Genomic DNA, 19,549 nt, shown 5'->3' on the forward strand with positions numbered 1-19,549 from the left:
GGTGATTTGAAACCACATTTTGGTTAACACTGGGCAGAGGTAGGTTCTGAGGGAAAGGTCTCTATTCTTTGATATCTCTTTGAGAGCGATCTTTGCCTTAGGTCTTCCAGAGAGGGGGAAAAAAGTAAGACCTCAGAAAGTCGGCATTTTACACTGACCTAAAAGCTGTATGACTCAGAAGAGCCTGACTCAGGCTCAGTCTTTCTATTATTTCTTAAAGCATCTAAGACCCCACGCTTTCTCAGTGAAGTGGCTTGTAGCTACCAATTACGAGCAATTGTCTCCTCCAAAGGCACCAATTCTAACAGCAATTCACTTGGGTACAATTGTGTGGTTTGGAGTAAGAGCAACAGTGAGGCAAGGAACTTAAATCTGTTCCTGGCTCCAAAAATGCTTTATGATACTTGTCCTTTGTCCATCTTAGTCTCTGTGTCTAAAATTAGCACCAACATCCTTCCCAGGCATGACTGAGATGGATGAAGGTTATAAGGGTAGAAGCTCTCTTTCTGGTCAGCTCTTACAGTGCCTAGAACAGAACTGCAGGAATGCATACTTTTTAGAATCTTTATGACCCCAATTAAGTAAACCCTATTAAGGCTCATCTTCCTATTTCCCCTCTCTCCGTTTCCCTATTTGAGGAGGGGTAAGTATCAGAAAGAGAGAACCTGAACTGAACAGGAGGAAACAGAAGTTCCACATCAACTCACTACCTGTCAGCCTTGGTATCAGGGGTGCCCACCTCCCACCCCTGCCTTGCTGGCGGAACCGAGAAACTCGGAAAAAAACAAACAAAAAAACAACTGTTGTAGCTTGGAGAGAATTAATAGAACTAGGATTCCATGGATGTGAAAGTCTTCCTGAATATGCTAAATAAACCAAGTTAGATAACAGTGCAGTTTGTAAAGATACTTTTTTCCCACGGTTTCTATCTTCCAGTTTGGGCAGAGGGCAGGAGAGGCACAATTCTTGGAACTTGAATAAGGAACAGAAATTCCTAATTTAGCCTCAGAAGAGACATCTCTGAAAAATACTCTACCAGGAAAAACTGAAGTGTAAAATGATACCTCAAAGAAATCAATGCTGGAACCCATAGGATCATGTTTCATGGATGTGCTTCAAAACTATTTCTCAAAGCAATCTGTTGCATCAGTCTTTGGGCTAATGAAGGCTGCCAGTCACAGTTCCATCATGGAATGACTGGCATACTCTGTAATGATCTGTAATACTACAACTACATCAGAACTGCTCTGCCATACAGATAGTACCAGATGGTGACGTGATTATTGTAAAGGCCTCATACTATCCACCTGTCCTTGCAAAAACTCCCTTAGCAGACATGCACCTAGTTGACATGAAAGAACAGTTTTGAAATGTGATTTGGAAGTGTTTTATATCTGGCCTACTTTGCTTTGAATTATTCTTTCATTTGCCAAAGAGCTCTTGCAAGGTACTGCACAATGGCTAGGCAATTATTATTATTAATGGTAAAAACTGCAATTGCTTTTTTACCAACTTAAAGAGCTAAAGTCTAAGCTTCCAGTCCCCCAGCATCCCTCACACGATGGAGGGCAGCACTTGAGTCTAATCATGCTTGAGATGGTGATTGCCTGATATGTATATTAAATACTATGCTGAAGAGACGGATCCTTTCAATAGTGTTTTTTTCAAGCATGTTACATTTAGAATTAAGACCTGCCTAGAAAATAAGCTACTTAGTGCTGAAGAAACAAAAACTTGACAAGATTCCTAAGTTATCATTTATATGTAATATTCTTCCTACAACACTGGGTTTGGAAGGATAATAAATACATAAAAATAAAATTCTGCAGTTAACTAATATGAAAAAGAGGTAATGCAGTGTTGAATAATGAGAAACTGCTAATTGCGGTAGCTAACTCCAAGCCACTTTTTTTGGACTGCTCGGCCCATCATGGGGCATTCCTTACTTCAGAAGTAGATAAGAGCAAGTTGGAAGGCCAGAGTCAGGCAAGGCTGGCCGAATCCCACTTCTGCAGGCTGCGGCTCGAATCATCCTGGCCTGATAGATTCCCACATGCAGCACACTGCGATTCCCACACACTTGGATCCGGTTGCCTGGACTATATCCGATGCTTCTGGGTAAGACTGAGTGCTCTGTAACTAATGGGCCTGGGGTGAAAATGATCCAAGGGTTGGAAACATCCTAAGCCATGTGATAACCTCTTTTTTTTCTTTATATCCCCCACAAGTTCTGATACAATACATTTAGAAGGGAACTCACTGAAGTTTTGCTGAATGAAGAGAGGGATGGAAGGAAAAAGGAAGGAAGGAAGGGTTTATTTGGTGCAGATTCTTCAGCATTTTGTTTTCACAGACTCCCTTCTTTTCCCCTCTTCTGGACCCACCTTTCTGCCATCTCACCGTTGATGAGCAGCTTCAGCTTAGAGGGTAAAGACAGGCATGATCGCGACTGGCCAGCATACTGGCCGGTTCTGTTAGCAGACTTTTGCAAAGGGTTTGGATGGAATGGGTGGCTCTTCAGGTGGAAAACAAGTCGTGGGGGTCAGGTTTTGGGTGCCTGAAACTGCTCTTCCTTCACTCCACTATGCCATGACTGGCTCCCACCCGAAGCTTCAGCTGAGCTGGCTTGTCAGGGCTCGCTAGGAACTGCTGAGCTGCATCTGTCCTTACTTGGCATGGCTTCCTCAGCCCCCTCCACATCTCAAGAACGTGGCCTTGGGCCCCCTTCTGCTCTGACCATTTTGCTTGCCTGGGTTTTTTCACTGTCTGCCATGCGCAGATCCCAGCTGTTCATTTGTACCTGACCTCTGACTGCTAGAACCTCTCCATTCTTACATCTCATGTAGTTCCAGGTCCCCAGCCAGGTTCTGGATGTTACCCAAGCCCCCTCCCCATTCTCCAGCTTCATTCTAGCCTACACTTTATGCTTTGCCTTAAGCTTTTCTGATACTAGCTCCTATTACCATCTCTAGTCTTAATTCTGATAGTGGGACTGCTAGCTCCTCTTCTTTCAATAATAAAGGGCTAGCTGTAACTAGCTGTGACTCTGTGATACCTAACGCCAGAGGAAACTACTATATTCTATCATTAGTTTCCTTGTCTTTCTCAGTGACTAAAGCTAAGCCTCTTGAAGGTAGAGACAGCCATAGGAACCTTCACTTCTCAATAAAGTGTTGATGAATGTTACAGAAAAAGGAACTCTCAAGAATGGCTGCATTTTACATCTCATCTCTCAAGTTTTACTCTGAAGTTACTAAAGCCTTCAGCGACCAGAATCTAATAAAGGTGAATCACCAAGTTTATAAATGAATGAATTCCTAATAAATTAAAAATATAAGGGATAGCATATGGGTAATAATGGGAAGGACTGTGCAGTTTGAAGTCACTCAGACCTGGGTCTGAATTCTGGCTCTTACAGCTAAGCCTTCAGCAAACCAGTTAACAGTTCCGAGCTTCGAAGTTTTATTATACAAAGGTGACAACCAGGTTCCTAAGAGGAACCTTCGTTTCCCACTTTGTAAAATGGTGATAAAGCTACCACCTTACCTCATGGACTGTCAAGAAATTAAAATAAGAGAAAGTATGAGAAAAATTATTTTGTAAACCTTAAAGCACAGTATAGGTATTAATGATTACTATTATAAATTACATGTATCTTTGTTCTTATGGCATCTGAGTTAAAAACAACATAAAACCCTAACAGGCGATAAAGGTAATCTATTAGATATTTTTCCCTAATAGGTTGTTTTTATGCTGAGGCATGCCCCCACACTTATAAATTATGAAAACAGAATAATTATCTCTTACATTGCTTGAGTCAGGCTAGTCAGGAAGGCCGGTTACATAATTTATGGAGGACTTTTTCTAATCCTCTGCTACTCTCAAGAAAACAGTAGTTGGGATTACACATAGCAAAACCTTCTGAAATCATAAGAGGCACTGAGACACTTTTTAAAATCCCTCAAATTGGTCTGGCCTTAAAAGATTTTTACAACTTCCAGGACAGTTGGCCTCCGTGCAGCCCTTAAGCAGGGAGGCGGAGGCCCTGAGGCCACACTGCCACACTGGGCCTGGAGGCAGAGCCCCTGACAGCCTGGCAAATCCTCTGAAAACTCTCTCCTTTCTAAGGTCATGTCTTCCCATCTATAAAACATCCGTTTATATGTATTTAGAAGAATAAAAGCCATTTTTTAGACAGCAGGGCCTGTTCTTCAGGATTCCAATTACGTAAATCTACAAGGATCCCCTTGAAAACAAGTGAAGGTTTTCTCTGAACCTTCTCTGGGGCAGACGCTAATGAATGCAATACTTTCATTGCTCCTGTAAGATTCACTTCAAGGCTGCTGGCAAAGGAACTTTTCTTCCATGAGCACGAATTGGTTTCCTGTATTAAAAAATGAGGAAAATCATTCCATTGATATAAAAGCCACTTTGAGCAGGCTGGTCAGGAAATACAAAAGTAGAAATTCTCATTGCATCATCTTACTAATTGTATAGCACCCTAGTTGCAATAAACATTACCAGCTGGCTTTTTGCATTTTTTTTCTACTATGCAATTTTAGTCTATTGAGTCCTATTAACCACAAATCATGTGAAAAGGTGCGGGAACAATAGATTGAGAATGGCATAACAAGCATTTGCAGAACGATCAGTCCTGGTCCCAAGTGAAATTATAAGGGCAATAGATAGGCATAATGTAATAACACCAAGATACCGTTTGAAAGGGACCCAAAGAACCCTTGTCTCCTGAAAGAAAAAGTGTAAAGATATTTGGTTAGGTTGAACGTATGTATGCTGTGTTTTGATATGACAATTGCTTTCACATAAAGAGATACTTTATAAAGTACCAAAAAAAATCATATTTTAAAAAACAAGCTCATAGTATTTTCACCATTTTACTGGTTTGGGATATTGAACATCAGTCTCTGAGTTTTTAAAGAAAACATAACAAAAAACCCGGAACAGGACTTTAAATTTTCTCTGTTCTATCCTTGTCCTTTTTATCAATAGTTTTTATCCCTAAAATAACTAAAGGCCTGATGAAAGACCCTAGAGAATGTTTTCACTGTAGTAGAGAAACTCTTTAAGTCTGAGATGTAGCACATGAAGCAGCAGCATAGGGAAGTGAAGAAGACTGAAGGGAAAAGAGGGGACCAGTGGAGAAACCCTGGGGGCAGCCTGGGAAGGCAGACTATCCCTTGGACTTGAGCATCAGCTGAATTAGATACACGCAAATGTGAAGCTTGAAAAAAAACTGTATGAAAACAAAAATCACACCCTTCAAATAACAAACCAAGCAACCAATCAAACTGTCATTAAATTTTATCATTAAATAAGTAGCAAAAGGTAGATACTATATAGCAATGCAAATGGATGGATGCAAATGAATGAATTGTCTTTAGGCTTGAATTTCATCTGGCTACTCAACTAGAGGAATCATCTGCTCAAGAAAGACTGATACAGAGAGCCCTGCTGTCTAAGCTGCTCAGGGACACTGGGCTGATTCAGTCAGGGCCGTGCTGGTACCTGCTGCTGCTGCTCTCTGCTCAGAGGCATACAGTGAACATCCCTTTGTTCCTTTTAGACCAGTGATTCTGTTCTCATGGTGGCTCACAGGGAGGCATGGATTGCTGCAGGCTCTGCCTTGTATCACACTCTGCTTTTCCAAAGAGATGCCAGGCCTGGGCCATTTTGCGAAGTTTAGTGAGATTGGGTTTAATCTATGGGAAGAAAGAATAACTTCAATTAGCAATATGAAAATGTAGGTAGCATACAGGCTGGGCGAGGTGACTCACACCTGTAATCCCAGCACTCTGGGAGGCCAAGGCAGGCGGATCACAAGGTCAGGAGTTTGAGACCAGCCTGGCCAATACGGTGAAACCCTGTCTCTACTAAAACTACAAAAAAAAATTAGCCGGGTGTGGTGGCGCATGCCTATAATCCCAGCTACTCAGGAGGCCGAGGCAGGAGAATTGATTGAACCTGGGAGGCGGAGGTTGTGGTGAGCCGAGATCGTGCCACTGCACTCCAGCCTGGGCGACAGAGTGAGACTCCGTCTCACAAAAAAAAAAAAAAAAATAGAAAATGTAGGTAGCATACAAATATTTCCAAAGTCTGGCTGTTATAATCTGTTTAGATTTCTAACTTCTGGATTCAATAGAGATTACAGATTGTTTTAAGGAACAAAGGGGACTGAGAACTTTAAGTCTAGATTCCCAGCTCTCAGCAATGGAGAAAAACTTTCTTCATATTTTTCTTTGTGAAACAAAGAGGTTTTAATGAAGTAAAATCAGCTAGTTGAGTCAGACATTAGTCCCTGAAAACTCCATGCAAGAAAAGATTTTATATCCCTTAGCAGGGAAAGGTTAGCAAAAGAAAAGATTTTGGGCAGGGCGCAGTGGCTCATGCCTATAATCTCAGCACTTTGGGAGGCCAAGGTGGACAGTTCACCTGAGGTCGGGAGCTCGAGACCAGCCTGACCAACATGGAGAAACACTGTCTCTACTAAAAATACAGACTTAGCCGGGCGTGGTGGCACATGCCTGTAATCCCAGCTACTGGGGAGGCTGAGGCAGGAGAATTGCTTGAACCCGGGAGGCAGAGGTTGCGGTGAGCCAAGATCGCACCATTGCACTCCAGCCTGCGCAACAACAGCAAAACTCCGTCTCAAAAAACAAAAAAAAAGGAAAGATTTTGGAAAGCAGCAACAGGGACATTCCTGTTATGTTCTCCATGTTCTCCTTCACTGAAGATTATAACAAGGACAGAATTTAAGCCATTCTGTCCCTTTTCTGCATTATCCACATTGTAGTTTGCAGGTTGCTGGGTAATTAGGGCCAAAGCATAATGTAGAGATCCCCAAGCTTGGGTCCCTGTCTGATGATCCTCAAACCATAACTCAAGATCCTTGGGGATGGCCAGCTACAGTCACAGATCACCGTTTCCAGCAGGTACTATCAAGAAACTAGAAGTTGAGGCTCTATATTGCCAACAGTGAATTTGCTGTGCTTCTACCAACTTTCAGTAGCTTCAGAAAGAACTGCATATTATGAAACCTAGAGCCAGCAGGCAATAGATATTCAGGATACATAAGTCTGTACATGTGTTAAGTTTTAAAATACAAAGCCATTATGTAGGTGACCTGACAGTTCAGTCTAAGTTCCATTTTGGATTTGAGCTGGAAAATGAAATGGGTGAGGCTTTATGTGAAACTTCCAATGCAGATTTTGCAAAACTCTCCTATTTTGGAAAGGTTAAGACAGATTACAGTTGCATAGTAAAAGCCAGAAAAGAAAGAGAAGATAAACTTTGCTCCCTCCTGCTCCTGTTAGTCATTAATGTACCTGTTTCTCCTGCTCCAAGTGGTCTATGTCAGCTAACGGCAGCATAGAAGGTCTCCCGTGAGCACACTGGAATGGCAGCTGGCATGAGGACAGAGCTTCAATAAGGCGGCAACTTTCCTGTAAGCTCAGGCCATCATTAAACTTAATGGCCCCTAAATGAAAGACAGAAACAAGAAGGTTATAGTGTATATAGTGGGAAACCAATGCTGACCTTGGGCCACTGCCAAATATCTGGAAAAAGTAACATGTTTCTTAGGCTTCTTTAATGAAGCTTTAATCCTGCTTGAAATTGGTGCTTATAGTCCGGGCACGGTGTCTCACACCTGTAATCCCAGCACTTTGGGAGGCTGAGGCGGGCAGATCATGAGGTCAGGAGTTCAAGACCAGCCTGGCCAATATGGTGAAATCCCGCCTCTACTAAAAATACAAAAATTAGCCGGGTGTGGTGGCACGCGCCTATAGTCCCAGCTACTTGGGAGGCTGAGGCAGAAGAATCACTTGAACCCAGGAGGCGGGGGTTGCAGTGAGCCGAGATCATGCCACTGCACTCCAGCCTGGGCAACAGAGCGAGACTCTGTTCTCAAAAAAAAAAAAAAAAAAAAAAAAAAAAGAGGGAAATAAATTAGTGCTTATGACCATGGATGAAACTAAGGCTTCAGGACTGACCTTCTGTCTCTCAGCTTTTTCTTACGGAGTATTTGTCTTTCTAATCTCTGTAGGAGGCATTCCTTAACTTGTTAGGATCTGGCTTTCAGAGTTTTTCTCCAAGAGGCAAGAGCAGTATTTTTGCCTACTCTTTATGGGTTTGTGAAGTTGGGGTTATCTTTTTCCATGGATCGTCCAATAGCAATCTCTGATTGTTTCCTTACAATGTTCATTTTATTTGCTTCTTTTTTTCTAATTTCCATAATAATCTTCCTAATCTAAACTCTCATATTGTTATAACCTGCCTTTATGCACAATTTACCCAGTCAACAAATATTTATTAAGTATATACTTTGTACTGGGAGCTTTGTCAGGCAGTTAATGAGACAGATAATTTCCATCCTCATGGCGCTTGTGGTCTAATAGGGGAGACAAACATGAAGCAGATAATTACACAATAATTTAAATGATAAATATAGGTGCTATAAAATACAGGATATGAATATATAATAGGAGGACCAAACCCAGTTTAGGAGCTTAAGGAAGGCTTTCCTGGCAAAGTAGTATTCAAGCTGAGACTTTAGGTTAAGAAAGACGTGGCTAATTGAAGAAGGAGAGAAAGGTGTTTCAGGTAGAGGAGAAGGCCAGTGCAGAGGCCCCGACGCTGACAGATGTTTAGCACACAGGAAGTAGAAGACCAAAAAAGCAGGCTGGGATGTAAAGAACAAGGTGGAGAGTGATATGACGTGACACTGGAGAGGCAGGCAGGGGCCAAATCACGAAGACCCTTGTGGGCCACAGTAAAAAATCACATTTCTATCCCAAGAGCAATGGGTCATCATTGACACATTTTAGTTAGAAGAACAACATGCTTGGAGGGATGTTTCAAAAAGATTCCTCTGGGTGCTGAGAGAAGAGCAGCTTGAAAGGGAGCCAGAGTGGATGTGAAGAACTAAGTAAGAGAGCTCAACAGTGGCAAAAATGAGGGAGGAGCCAGACAGACTGAATCAGACGGACTGAAGATACATTTTGAAGGTGGCAATGATGACATTTGGTGATAGAGGAGTATGAGTCTGTTCTCACACTGCTATGAAGAAATGACCAAGACTGGGTCATTTATAAAGGAAAGACCATTTAAATGACTCACAGTTCTGCATGGCTGGGGAGGCCTCAGAAAACTTACAATTATGGCGGAAGGCGAAGGAGAAGCAGGCACCTTCCTCACAGGGCCTCACCCAGCTCCCCATTTTCTATATTGTATCATATTACCCTGCTCAAGAACCCTCAATGGTGTTCGCTTTGGCAGCACATATAATAAAATTGGAGTGATACGGAGAAGATTAGCATGGTCCGTGCACAAGGATGACATGCAAATTCGTGAAGCATTCCATCTTCATTATTATTATTATTATTATTATTTTGAGATGGAGTCTCACTCTGTCACCCAGGCTGGAGTGCAGTGGCGTGATCTTGGCTCACTGCAACCTCCACCTCCTGGTTTCAAGTGATTCTCCTGCCTCAGCCTCCTGAGTAGCTGGGATTACAGGTGCCCGCCACCACGCCTGGCTAATTTTTGTGTTTTTAGTAGAGATGGGATTTCACCATGTTGGCCAGGCTGGTCTCGAACTCCTGACCTCAGGTGATCCATCCGCCTTGGTCTCCCAAAGTGCTGGGATTACAGGCGTGAGCAACCGCGCCTGGGCGCATTCCATCTTTTTACAAAAACCCTAGAAGAAAACCTCAGAAATACCATTCTGGACGTAGGCCTTGGCAAAGATTTCCTGGTAAAGACTCTAAAAGCAACTGCAATAAAACGAAAATTGACAAGTGAGACTTAATTAAACTAAAGAGCTTCTCCACAGCAAAAGAAACTATCAACAGAATAAACGGACAACTTACAGAATGGGAGAAAATATTTGCAAACTGCATCCAACAGAGGTCTAATATCCAGAATCTATATAAGGAACTAATATCCAGAATCTATAAGGAACTTAAATAAATTAACAAGCAAAAACCAAAAAACCCTATTAAAAAATGGGCAAAGGACATGAACACACACTTCTCAAAAGAAGACATACACATGGCCAAGAAGCATATAAAAAATGTTCAGTGTCACTAATCATTAGAGAAATGCAAATCAAAATCACAGTGAGATACCATCTCACACCAGTCAGAATGGCTGGTATTAAAAAGTTAAAAAATAACAGATGCTGGTGAGGCTGCAAAGAAAACGGAACACTTATACACTGCTGGTGGGAAATATAAATTAGTTCAGCCACTGTGGAAAACAGTTTAGAGATTTCTTAAAGAACTTAAAGCAAAACTACCATTCAACCCAGTAATCCCATTACTGGGAATATGCCCAAAGAAACAGAAATCATTCTACCATAAAGACAAATGCATGTGTTATGCTCACTGCAGCACTATTTACGATAGCAAAGACATGGAATCAACCTCAATGCTCATCAATGGTGGATTGTATAAAGAAAATGTGGTACATATACACCATGGAATACTATGTCGCCATAAAAAAGAACGAGATCACATCCTTTGCAAAAACATAGACAGAGCTAGAGGCCATCATCCTAAGTGAATTAGAAAACCAAATACTGCATGTTCTTACTTAAAAGTGGGAGCCAAACATTGAATACACATAGAAACAAAGAAGGGGTAACAGACACCTGGGCCTACTTGAGGGTGGAGGGTGGGAGGTGGGTGAGGATCAGAACTACCTATTGGGTACTATGCTCATTACCTGGGTGACAAAATAATCTGTACACCAAACCCCTGTGACATGCAACTCATCCATGTTACAAAGTACACATGTACCCCCTGAACCTAAAATGAAAGTTGGAAAGATAAAAAAAGAACGCTTGCTAATTCTAATGCCTTCTGTATCAAATCCAAAGGTTTTGCTGTGACCTTCTAGGTTTCTGTTCTCTTACCTGCCTAGTTTCTTGATACTCTTTGCTGCTTCTCATATAACTAACTTGTTTCTGTTCTGCCTCTCTGCACAGGCTGTTTACTCTCCCTATAGTGAATTCCCCCTTCCATGCTATGAACCCATGTTCCCCAGCTCATTCAAAATTCATCTCAAAATGCGTCTCCTCTAGGAGTTATTCCTCCACTCATATAGGTCAGGCAGCAGTATAGTCAAATTTTTGTGTTGGGATTTTGTTTTTGTAAAAGTGATTTTTAAAAATGTATATTCAGTTTCTTGATCTAAATTGTATTCTCCAAGAGTCAAGTAGTAAATGTACCCTCTGCCTCTTTCGTAATCCTGGCAGCCCTGCCAGGGCTCTGCATGCAGAGGTGTTTGATCACTGCTATGTTGAAGGGCTTACCATGGCAGGCTTGGGATGCCAACACCTTCTGGACAGTCAGTGGCAATGTCCCTTGGATGCCTCCGGTGGTCTGGAGTAGCTAATGCATAAACACATTATTAACAGGAAAAGAAAATGGAACAACGAAGCCTTTTATGTGTGGTGCTTCTGTGTGAAACCCCAAAATAAAGGAAAAGCTTACCTCCAGTTGTTCTCGGATAAATTCCTGCAAAGCAAAAGGAAAATCGGCTTTAATCTACTGTTATGTTTTACTTGCCCTTTGATAGTTTACAAAATATCTCAATTTTCTTCTTTAAATCATGCCTCCTGAAAGAAAGAGTTACAGCAATACAGCACTTGCGTACAAATTTATCTGTTGTAAGGCACTTTGAATATGAAAAAACCAAGCAACTGAATAGAACTCTTATTGAACACAGAATATATTTAGCTACTGAGACTTCCTCCAGAGATAGCTTCTCAAGTAATGAGGTTATGTAGCTGGTGAGAGTAGCCTTGATGATTCAACCAATTCAAAACATCAGGAAGGCTTCTCACTAAAAGGCTGTCTGTTTGTGTGTGTAATCTTAGCCAGAACAAGTGTAATATTACACAAAACTGAGAATAAATACACAACAACCATCAACACAACCACTGCTCAGTATAACACTTGCTTAAATATCATAAACATAAGTAAACAGTCACTTTAGTTCCCACGGGCTTTTTGGGGACAATTCCCTTCAGGTCAGAAAGTTTATTTTCTGAGGCCCTTTGTTGAGAAATTTCTCCTCCCTTGCATGTCTCTGTCCCTGGGGTAACCTTTTCAATAGTTATATCCCTGTGGATATTAATATTTACAAAAGAACCTTAAAGAAATTTAAAGCAGACACTATTTCATGCTACCAATTTGTTTAACCTCTGGAGGTAAAAAGAAAAAAACCTGTTGCACATTTAATGATTTCTTTATAAGAAAATCATTTCTTTACTCCTGGAAAAGGCTATGTGTAAATCTGCTCCTAAGATTACAACATGGTACATTTTCTTTTAAAACCAGACTCAGGAAATTCTCTTCCCTCCTTCATCTATACTCTAGTCTGCCATGCCTATAAATGAGCACAGTTATCAAGAGCTAGGTAGTAGATACTATATTACATGTAATTTAAAAATCACATGTTTTCCCAAACAAACCTAAACAGAAAGATGGTCTCATAAGACTCAATCCACTAACAAAGCTTAGTGTGGATGGAGAGCAAACATTCTTGTGTTTGTACATCTGGGATGGTAAAACATCTGTTTGTAAGCTTAGTGAAGGGGTGATGGGTCTCATCTCAGTCCATTTTATATTCCAATGGTCTGTTTAATGCTGGATAATTTAATATTTTTATTTTATTTTTTATTTATTTAGTTAGTTAGTTAGTTACTTATTTTGAGATGGAGTTTCACTCTTGTTGCCCAGGCTGGAGTGCAATGGCACGATCTTGGCTCACCGCAACCTCTGCCTTCTGGGTTCAAGCGATTCTCCTGCCTCAGCCTCCTGAGTAGCTGGGATTACAATCATGCACCACCACGCCTGGCTAATTTTGTATCTTTAGTAGAGACAGGGTTTCTCCATGTTGGTCAGGCTGGTCTCGAACTCCCGACCTCAGATGATCCGCCTGCCTTGGCCTCCCAAAGTGCTGGGATTACAGTTGTGAGCCACTGCACCTGGCCGTATTTTTATTATTTTTAATTTTTTGAGACGGAGTCTCGTTGTTGCCCAGGCTGGAGTGCCATGGCGCGATCTCGGCTCACTGCAGCCTCCACCTCCTCACCAGGCTAGAAGATAGAGTTTTATAGAAGGATGTATTAATGATCTTTCAACTGCTAGGATTCAAGTAGCTACCTCCTCAAAACACCAAAACTGTTCCAGCTTCTTCCAGAATCACACAAAGTCTCTCCTGATCAGCCTGACATAGGATAATCAAGATTTTCTGAAACCAGAGGTTTGTTTCCATTTGAAGCGAACTCCTTAACAGTAGTCTTTTAAGTTCCTTCAGGAAAAGTTTTTCTTATAATTTTCTGGTTACATATTAGGGATTGAATTACAATAAAAGACTAACAGATCCTATCTTTTGGATTTAGGACAATTTGGAGCAGGGGTCTTAGAGAAAGCATGTCTGTGGGGAGGAAAGAGCTTTGCTGGAAGCAGAGCAAATCTTTGGATCTGTCTGATCCAAAGGCGATTCTGGAAAGGGCAAAGCCAAGATGACCCAAGAGCTGACTGACAGCTGCTCTTCCTCTTGAATGTTTCCCCCTTGGCCTGCAAACCTGCTTACGTCTTTTTTGTCTTAAAGCAAACAAACACCTTTCCTCAGCCTTGAATCCCACCCCACACTTCCCAACCACTTCTAACCTTTAGCTCTCACCCCATCTCTCTTTTTCTGTGTGTAGCCAAAGTTCCTGAAAGAGTTGTCTACTTAGCTTCACTTCCTCCTGCTTCACGCACTCCTGACTCACTGCACTCTATCTTCTGCCCCACCTCATCCCCAGGAAATGATTCCACAAGACAACTAATGTCCTCATGACAGTCAAGTCCAACGTTTCAGGCTCTACTTCATAGCCGTTATTGACCATTCCCTCCTTGCTTAAAACTTTCCTTAGTTTTGGCAATATTGCTTTTTCCTGGTTTTCCTCCTCCCTCTCTAACCAAGTATTTTCAGCCATCCTTAGAATTTGCTCTTTTCAGCAGAGCTTTCCAGACCTTTGCCAAAGCATATGCACCCTGGATGCTGATGTTCCACAGGCTCCACTCTTTTCTCTCTTCCTTTTCACTCTCCATATTCTCCCTGGACAACCTCGCTTCCTCAAGGCCCTTCTCCAGCTTCTGATACTATCAATATATATATACTGTTAACTCTCAGATAGATATGTACAGCCCAGATTTATTTTCCAAGTACCAGATCTTTTAAGTGTGCCTATCCACTGGGCATTCCACCTGCAGGCACATTCACTGTGTCTAAACCCACCTTCACGATGGAACTCCTAGGCAGGTTTGTTCCTCCTCATCTGTGTCCCTTCTCTGTCAATGGCACCACCATCCTTCCAGCCACCCATGCTACAACCCTCAGAATCACTGTTGCTTTTGTTTCCTCCTTTATTCCTTTCACGTTTGATTGCTCACCAAGTCCTCTTGCTTCTGCCTCCCAAATTCTGTCTCAAATATGTCACTCCTCTCTACTCCCTCTGCTACTGACTCAGTCCAATCCTCATCTTCTCTTACCTTAACCACTGCAATAACCCCTCAGCTGCTCTCCCTGACTCAAATCTTCCCACATCAATCTATCCCCCAATTTATCTACTACATCTATCCTCTAATTTTAGATTTTACTATTTTAGATATTACTAAAGCACTTCAGACTTCTAGATGAGGTGGATGTGGATTTGCCTGTGCTCCAAATAAAGAAAGCTAGCGATAAAGGAGTAGGAACAATCATGAAAAAAGGACACCATGAAAAAGGAAGAGTGAGATTTGGGGAAAAAAACACAACTTCTGGAAATAAAAAATATAGCCATTGAAATTAAAAATTTAGTCACTGAAATAAAAAACTCAGTGGATAAGCTAAACATAATTAAACAGAAGATGAAGAGATACTTTAGTTCACTGGAAGATAAGTGAGGAGATTTCACAGAATGTATCACAGAGAGAGAAAGCAATGGGAAATATGGAAGAGAGTTGAAGAGGCATGCAGAGTAGAAAGATAAGGCCCAGTAGATATCTGACAAAATTTCCAAGAGACAAGAGAGAGAATGGGAAAGAAACGTTTGAGGTGATAATGACTGCATACTTTCCAAACTGAAGAAGCATAGTGAATCTCCAGAAGGAAATGAAAATAAATCCATACAAAGATACATCACAGGGAAATTGCAGAACACCAAAGACAAAGTGAACCATCGTTAAAGCAACCAGAGGGAAAATCAGATTACCTACAGAGTAATAATTGGATTGACTAAGGACTTCAATGGCTAAAACAGAAAGTCAGGCTGGGTGCGGTGGCTCACACCTGTAATCCCAGCACTTTGGGAGGCCACGGCAGGCGGATCACCTGAGGTCAGGAGTTTGAGACCAGCCTGGCCAACATGGTGAAACCCCATCTCTGCTGAAGATACAAAAATTAGCTGGGTGTGGTGGTGGGCACCTGTAATCCCAGCTACTTTGTAGGCTTAGGCAGGAGAATTGCTTGAACCTGGGAGGCGGAAGTTGCAGTGAGCTGAGATCATCCCATTGCACTCCAGCCTGGGTAACAGAGTGAGACTCTGTCTCAAAAAATAAAATAAAATAAAATAAAATAGAAAGTCAAAAGTAGTGAAATATTTTCAAAATGCGGGGGGGATAACTGGCAATGTGAAATTCTGTTTTTAGCTAGATAATCATGCAAGTATGAAGGCAAAATAAAGATACTTTAAAAGACAGCTTATCATTCATGGACTTTTTTTTTTTTTTTTTTGAGACAGAGTTTCACTCTTGTCACCCAGGCTGGGGTGCAATGGCGTGATCTCAGCTCATTGCAACCTCCGCCTCCTGGGTTCAAGCAATTCTCCTGCCTCAGCCTCCCGAGTAGCTGGAATTACAAGTACCCACCACCATGCCCAGCTAATTTTTGTATTTTTGGTAGAGACAGGGTTTCACCACGTTAGCCAGGCTGGTCTCAAAACTCCTGACCTCAGGTGATCTGCCCGCCTTGGCCTCCCAAAGTGCTGGGATTACAGGCGTGAGCCACCATGCCTGGCCCATGGACTCTTACTAAAATAACTTCTATTTATTTTTATATTTTTGTATTTTTTGTCTCAGGATCTGTTTGTGGATAAAAGATCTTGTAAGAGATTTACTTCAGTAAAAAAAAACCAAAAAAAAAAAACACAAAAGAACACAGAATAAGTAGGATGCAAGAGGCAATGGTGAACAAAGACTCTGGTGAACACTTTTTTTAATCTAAATAAAGATTGACTATAAAATAAATGACCACCAGGGAATTAAAAACAAGGTGGAATTAAAGTACTAGACAGCAACATGGAAGATGGGAGGAGGGTGATGGGAGATGAACGATTTGTAAGATTTTGGTACAGTTAGGAAGAGGATAGAGAAATGAATTACTTTTAAACTTTGATAAGTATGCATGCTAAAAGTTAAGGCTAATCTCTAAAAGGACATACATGGAATATATAACTTCTAAACGAGTAGAGCAAAAAAAAAGAGAGAGAAATACAGAAAACTATAATAGAAAACAGGAAAGGAGAGGAAAAAGACAATAAAGACAAAATAAATGATATTTGCTATAAAAAAAGAAACATATAAGTAATCAAAGTAAAAAGTAATAGTTCTCTCTAATACCTCCAATGCCACATCCCAGCAGTAGCTTTCCAAACCTTTACCAAAACATATATGTAAAGTAATCATATTTGGAATGCAATCTAAAATGGACCTTACTCTCCTGCTTAAAATTTTTCACTGGCTGCCTATAGGATAAAATGCAAACTACTTAGTAGAATATGCTAAATTATTTTATGATTTGACCTTGACAACCCATCTAGCCAACTCCCATCCAGTCAAAGATCCAAGTATAACTTCTGATTTCCCCCCCATTTTTTTTTTTTGAGACGGAGTCTTACTGTGTCACTCAGGCTGGAGTGCAGTGCAGTGATCTTGGATCACTGCAACCTCCACCTTCTGGGTTCAAGCAATTCTCATGCCTCAGCCTCCCAAGTAGCTGGGATTGCAGGCACATACCATCATGCCTGGCTAATTTTTTTATTTTTAGTAGAGACGGGGTCTCATCATGTTGGCCAGGCTGGTCTTGAACTCCTGACCTCAAATGATCTGCCCGCCTTGGCCTTCCAAAATGCTGGGATTACAGGTGTGAGCCACTGCACCTGGCCTGATTTCCCCAAGTCTTAACTACCAATAGCCTACCGTTGATCAGAAGCGTTACCAATAATATAAACAGTTGATTAACACATATTTTGTGTGCTGTATATATTACACACTGTATTCTTACAATTAAGTAAGCTAGAGAAAAGAAAATGTTGGCCAGGCGTAGTGGCTCATGCCTGTAATCCCAGCACTTTGGGAGGCCAAGGCAGGTGGATCATTTGAGGTCAGGGGTTCAAGACCAGCTTGGCCAACATGGTGAGACCCCATCTCTACTAAAAATACAAAAATTAGCTGGGGCGTGGTGGTGTGCGCCTGTAATCCCAGCTACTTGGGAGGCTGAGGTAGGAGAATCGCTTTAACCCGGGAGGTGGAGGTTGCAGTGAGCCGAGATTGTGCCATTGCACTCCAGCCTGGGCATCACAAAAAAAAAAGAAAAAAGAAAAAAGAAAAAGAAAAAGAAAAAGAAAATGTTAAGAAAATCATAAGAAACAGAAAATATATTTATTATTCATTAAGTGGAAATGAATCATCATAAAGGCCTTCACCCTCATCATTTTCACATTGAATAGGCTAAGGAGGAGGAAGAAGAGGAAAGGTTGGTCTTGCTGTCTCAGGAGTGGCAGAGGTGGAAGAAAATCTGCATTGAAGTGCACCTGTGCAGTTCAGACCCAAGTTATCCAAGGGTCAACTGTAGATCTTAATTTGAGCCATATCTATTGATAGTTCCCTAAACATAGGATGTGTCTCAAGTCTGCTGTGTATTCCTCTGTCTAGAATGCCCTTCTCCCCTCTTCTGTACTCAGCACTTTCCCACTATTCTTTTTTTCTTTTTTTTTTTGAGACAGAGTTTCACTCTTGTTGCCCAGGCTGGAGTACAATGGCACAATCTTGGCTCAATGCAACCTCCGCCTCCCAGGTTCAAGCCATTCTCCTGCCTCAGCCTCCTGAGTAGCTGGGATTATAGGCATGTACCACCACGCCCGGCTAATTTTCTATTTTTAGTAGAGATGGGGTTTTTCCATGCTTGTCAGGCTGGTCTCGAACTCCCAACCTCAGGTGAACCACCCACCACGGCCTCCCAAAGTGCTGGCATTACAGGTGTGAGCCACCTTGCCCGGCCTAGTTTCCCACTATTCTGTAAGACTTTTCTGGCTGTGTGCAGTGGCTCATGCCTGTAATGCCGGGGGTTTGGGAAGCCAACGCAAGGGGATTGCTTGAGGCCAGAAGTTCAGGACCAGCCTGGGCAACATAGCAAGACCCCCATCTCTACAAAAAAAAAAAAAAGGAAAAAATTAGCCAGGCATGGTGGTGCGTGTCTGTAGTCCGAGTTACTTGGGAGGCTGAGGCAGGAAGATTGCTTGTGCCCAGGAGATCAAGGCTACAGTGAGCTATGATTGCACCACTGCACTCCAGCTTGGGCAACAGAGTGAGACCTGGTCTCTCAAAAGTAAAAACTTTTCTTAAGAAAACAGCTTTTCTGTGACATTTTCATTGACTTCACCTCCCCAGGCACACAAGTCATTCTGTGTTTCCACAACACTTCTGAAAAACTATTTTGGTGCATTCTAGACTCTTAGTTTTCATTACCTTTATCATTGGGAAGAAAGCAAAACACATACCTCTACTAGCCAAAGTTCACTGACTATAATTCTTTAAATGCCCTTCTTCCTTATTTTGAGCTAACTCATCTCTGAATTTCTAGCTCCTGGCACACAGCAGGTAAATACCATGAATACTTGTTGCAGAAAAGATGAATTCAGAGAATCTACAGACAAAATATGAGGTTACCATCACTCAGCAATTTCCTTAACATCTGCAGCTGTGTCTTACCTCCACAATACTCTTGGTCACAGTAGATCTTCCTCTCCGAAGTTCATTGGCTTCTCTTTCCACAAAACATAGTGGTACTTTTCCCACGAGGACCAGAGAATCACTAGTGTCTGGAAATGCAAATTCAAGGCCCAGATCTTCCAGATTTTTGTGGTAACACCTAAAGAGATAACCTCAAATGTTAAAAAAAAAAAGAGTGCTACTTCATTTGCACTTCAGTACTGGTTCCAAATACTACTTAATAGTTTTTCAAAAGCTGCCACAGGCCTTAACAACTGTATTGTTTTTCTCACACTTATGTGTGGGTGTTTGGGATTTTTATTATCAAATTTCCTTTTTGAATTATAGTAACCTTTATTGTTTTTCTCTTTTCCATTGGGAATCAATCTGTGTCTAAGTCTTGTTTCTAAGTGTGTTTTCTTCATTGAGGAACTGCTAACTTCTGGCTGCTGGCACTTAACGGAGTCTGGCATGAAGAAAAGGTCTGAGAGTGATTTGAATCA

The 19,549-nt window shown here is 41.5% G+C and overlaps 1 protein-coding gene and 1 non-coding gene across 30 annotated transcripts in view; one reads left to right on the forward strand and one right to left on the reverse strand.

The window, feature by feature from the left end:
* Positions 1-5,304: 5,304 nt before the first annotated feature.
* The window catches only part of MLH3 (mutL homolog 3), a 34,696-nt gene continuing 20,451 nt past the window's right edge, over positions 5,305-19,549 (reverse strand). For 21 of the 29 annotated variants that reach the window (XR_010151234.1, XR_010151229.1, XR_010151228.1 and 18 more), the window contains 5 exons: positions 19,047-19,206; positions 11,514-11,537; positions 11,333-11,411; positions 7,344-7,495; positions 5,305-5,720 (listed from right to left, as the gene is read on the reverse strand). Coding sequence is in view for 19 of the 29 variants with exons in the window: in XM_016926434.4 (XP_016781923.4) it covers positions 5,601-5,720; positions 7,344-7,495; positions 11,333-11,411; positions 11,514-11,537; positions 19,047-19,206 (535 nt within the window). In the remaining 10 variants the exon portion in view is untranslated. Of the gene's footprint in view, positions 5,721-7,343; positions 7,496-11,332; positions 11,412-11,513; positions 11,538-19,046; positions 19,220-19,549 lie in introns of those variants that run through there. The other 8 variants (XR_010151231.1, XR_010151225.1, XM_063793731.1 and 5 more) reach the window with 2 other exon arrangements.
* On the forward strand, positions 9,279-9,385 carry LOC112205537 (U6 spliceosomal RNA). Its single transcript, XR_002939475.1, has one exon. It is a non-coding gene; the product is annotated as a U6 spliceosomal RNA (small nuclear RNA).

Source organism: Pan troglodytes, chromosome 15, assembly GCF_028858775.2.
Source record: "Pan troglodytes isolate AG18354 chromosome 15, NHGRI_mPanTro3-v2.0_pri, whole genome shotgun sequence".
NCBI lineage: Eukaryota > Metazoa > Chordata > Mammalia > Primates > Hominidae > Pan > Pan troglodytes.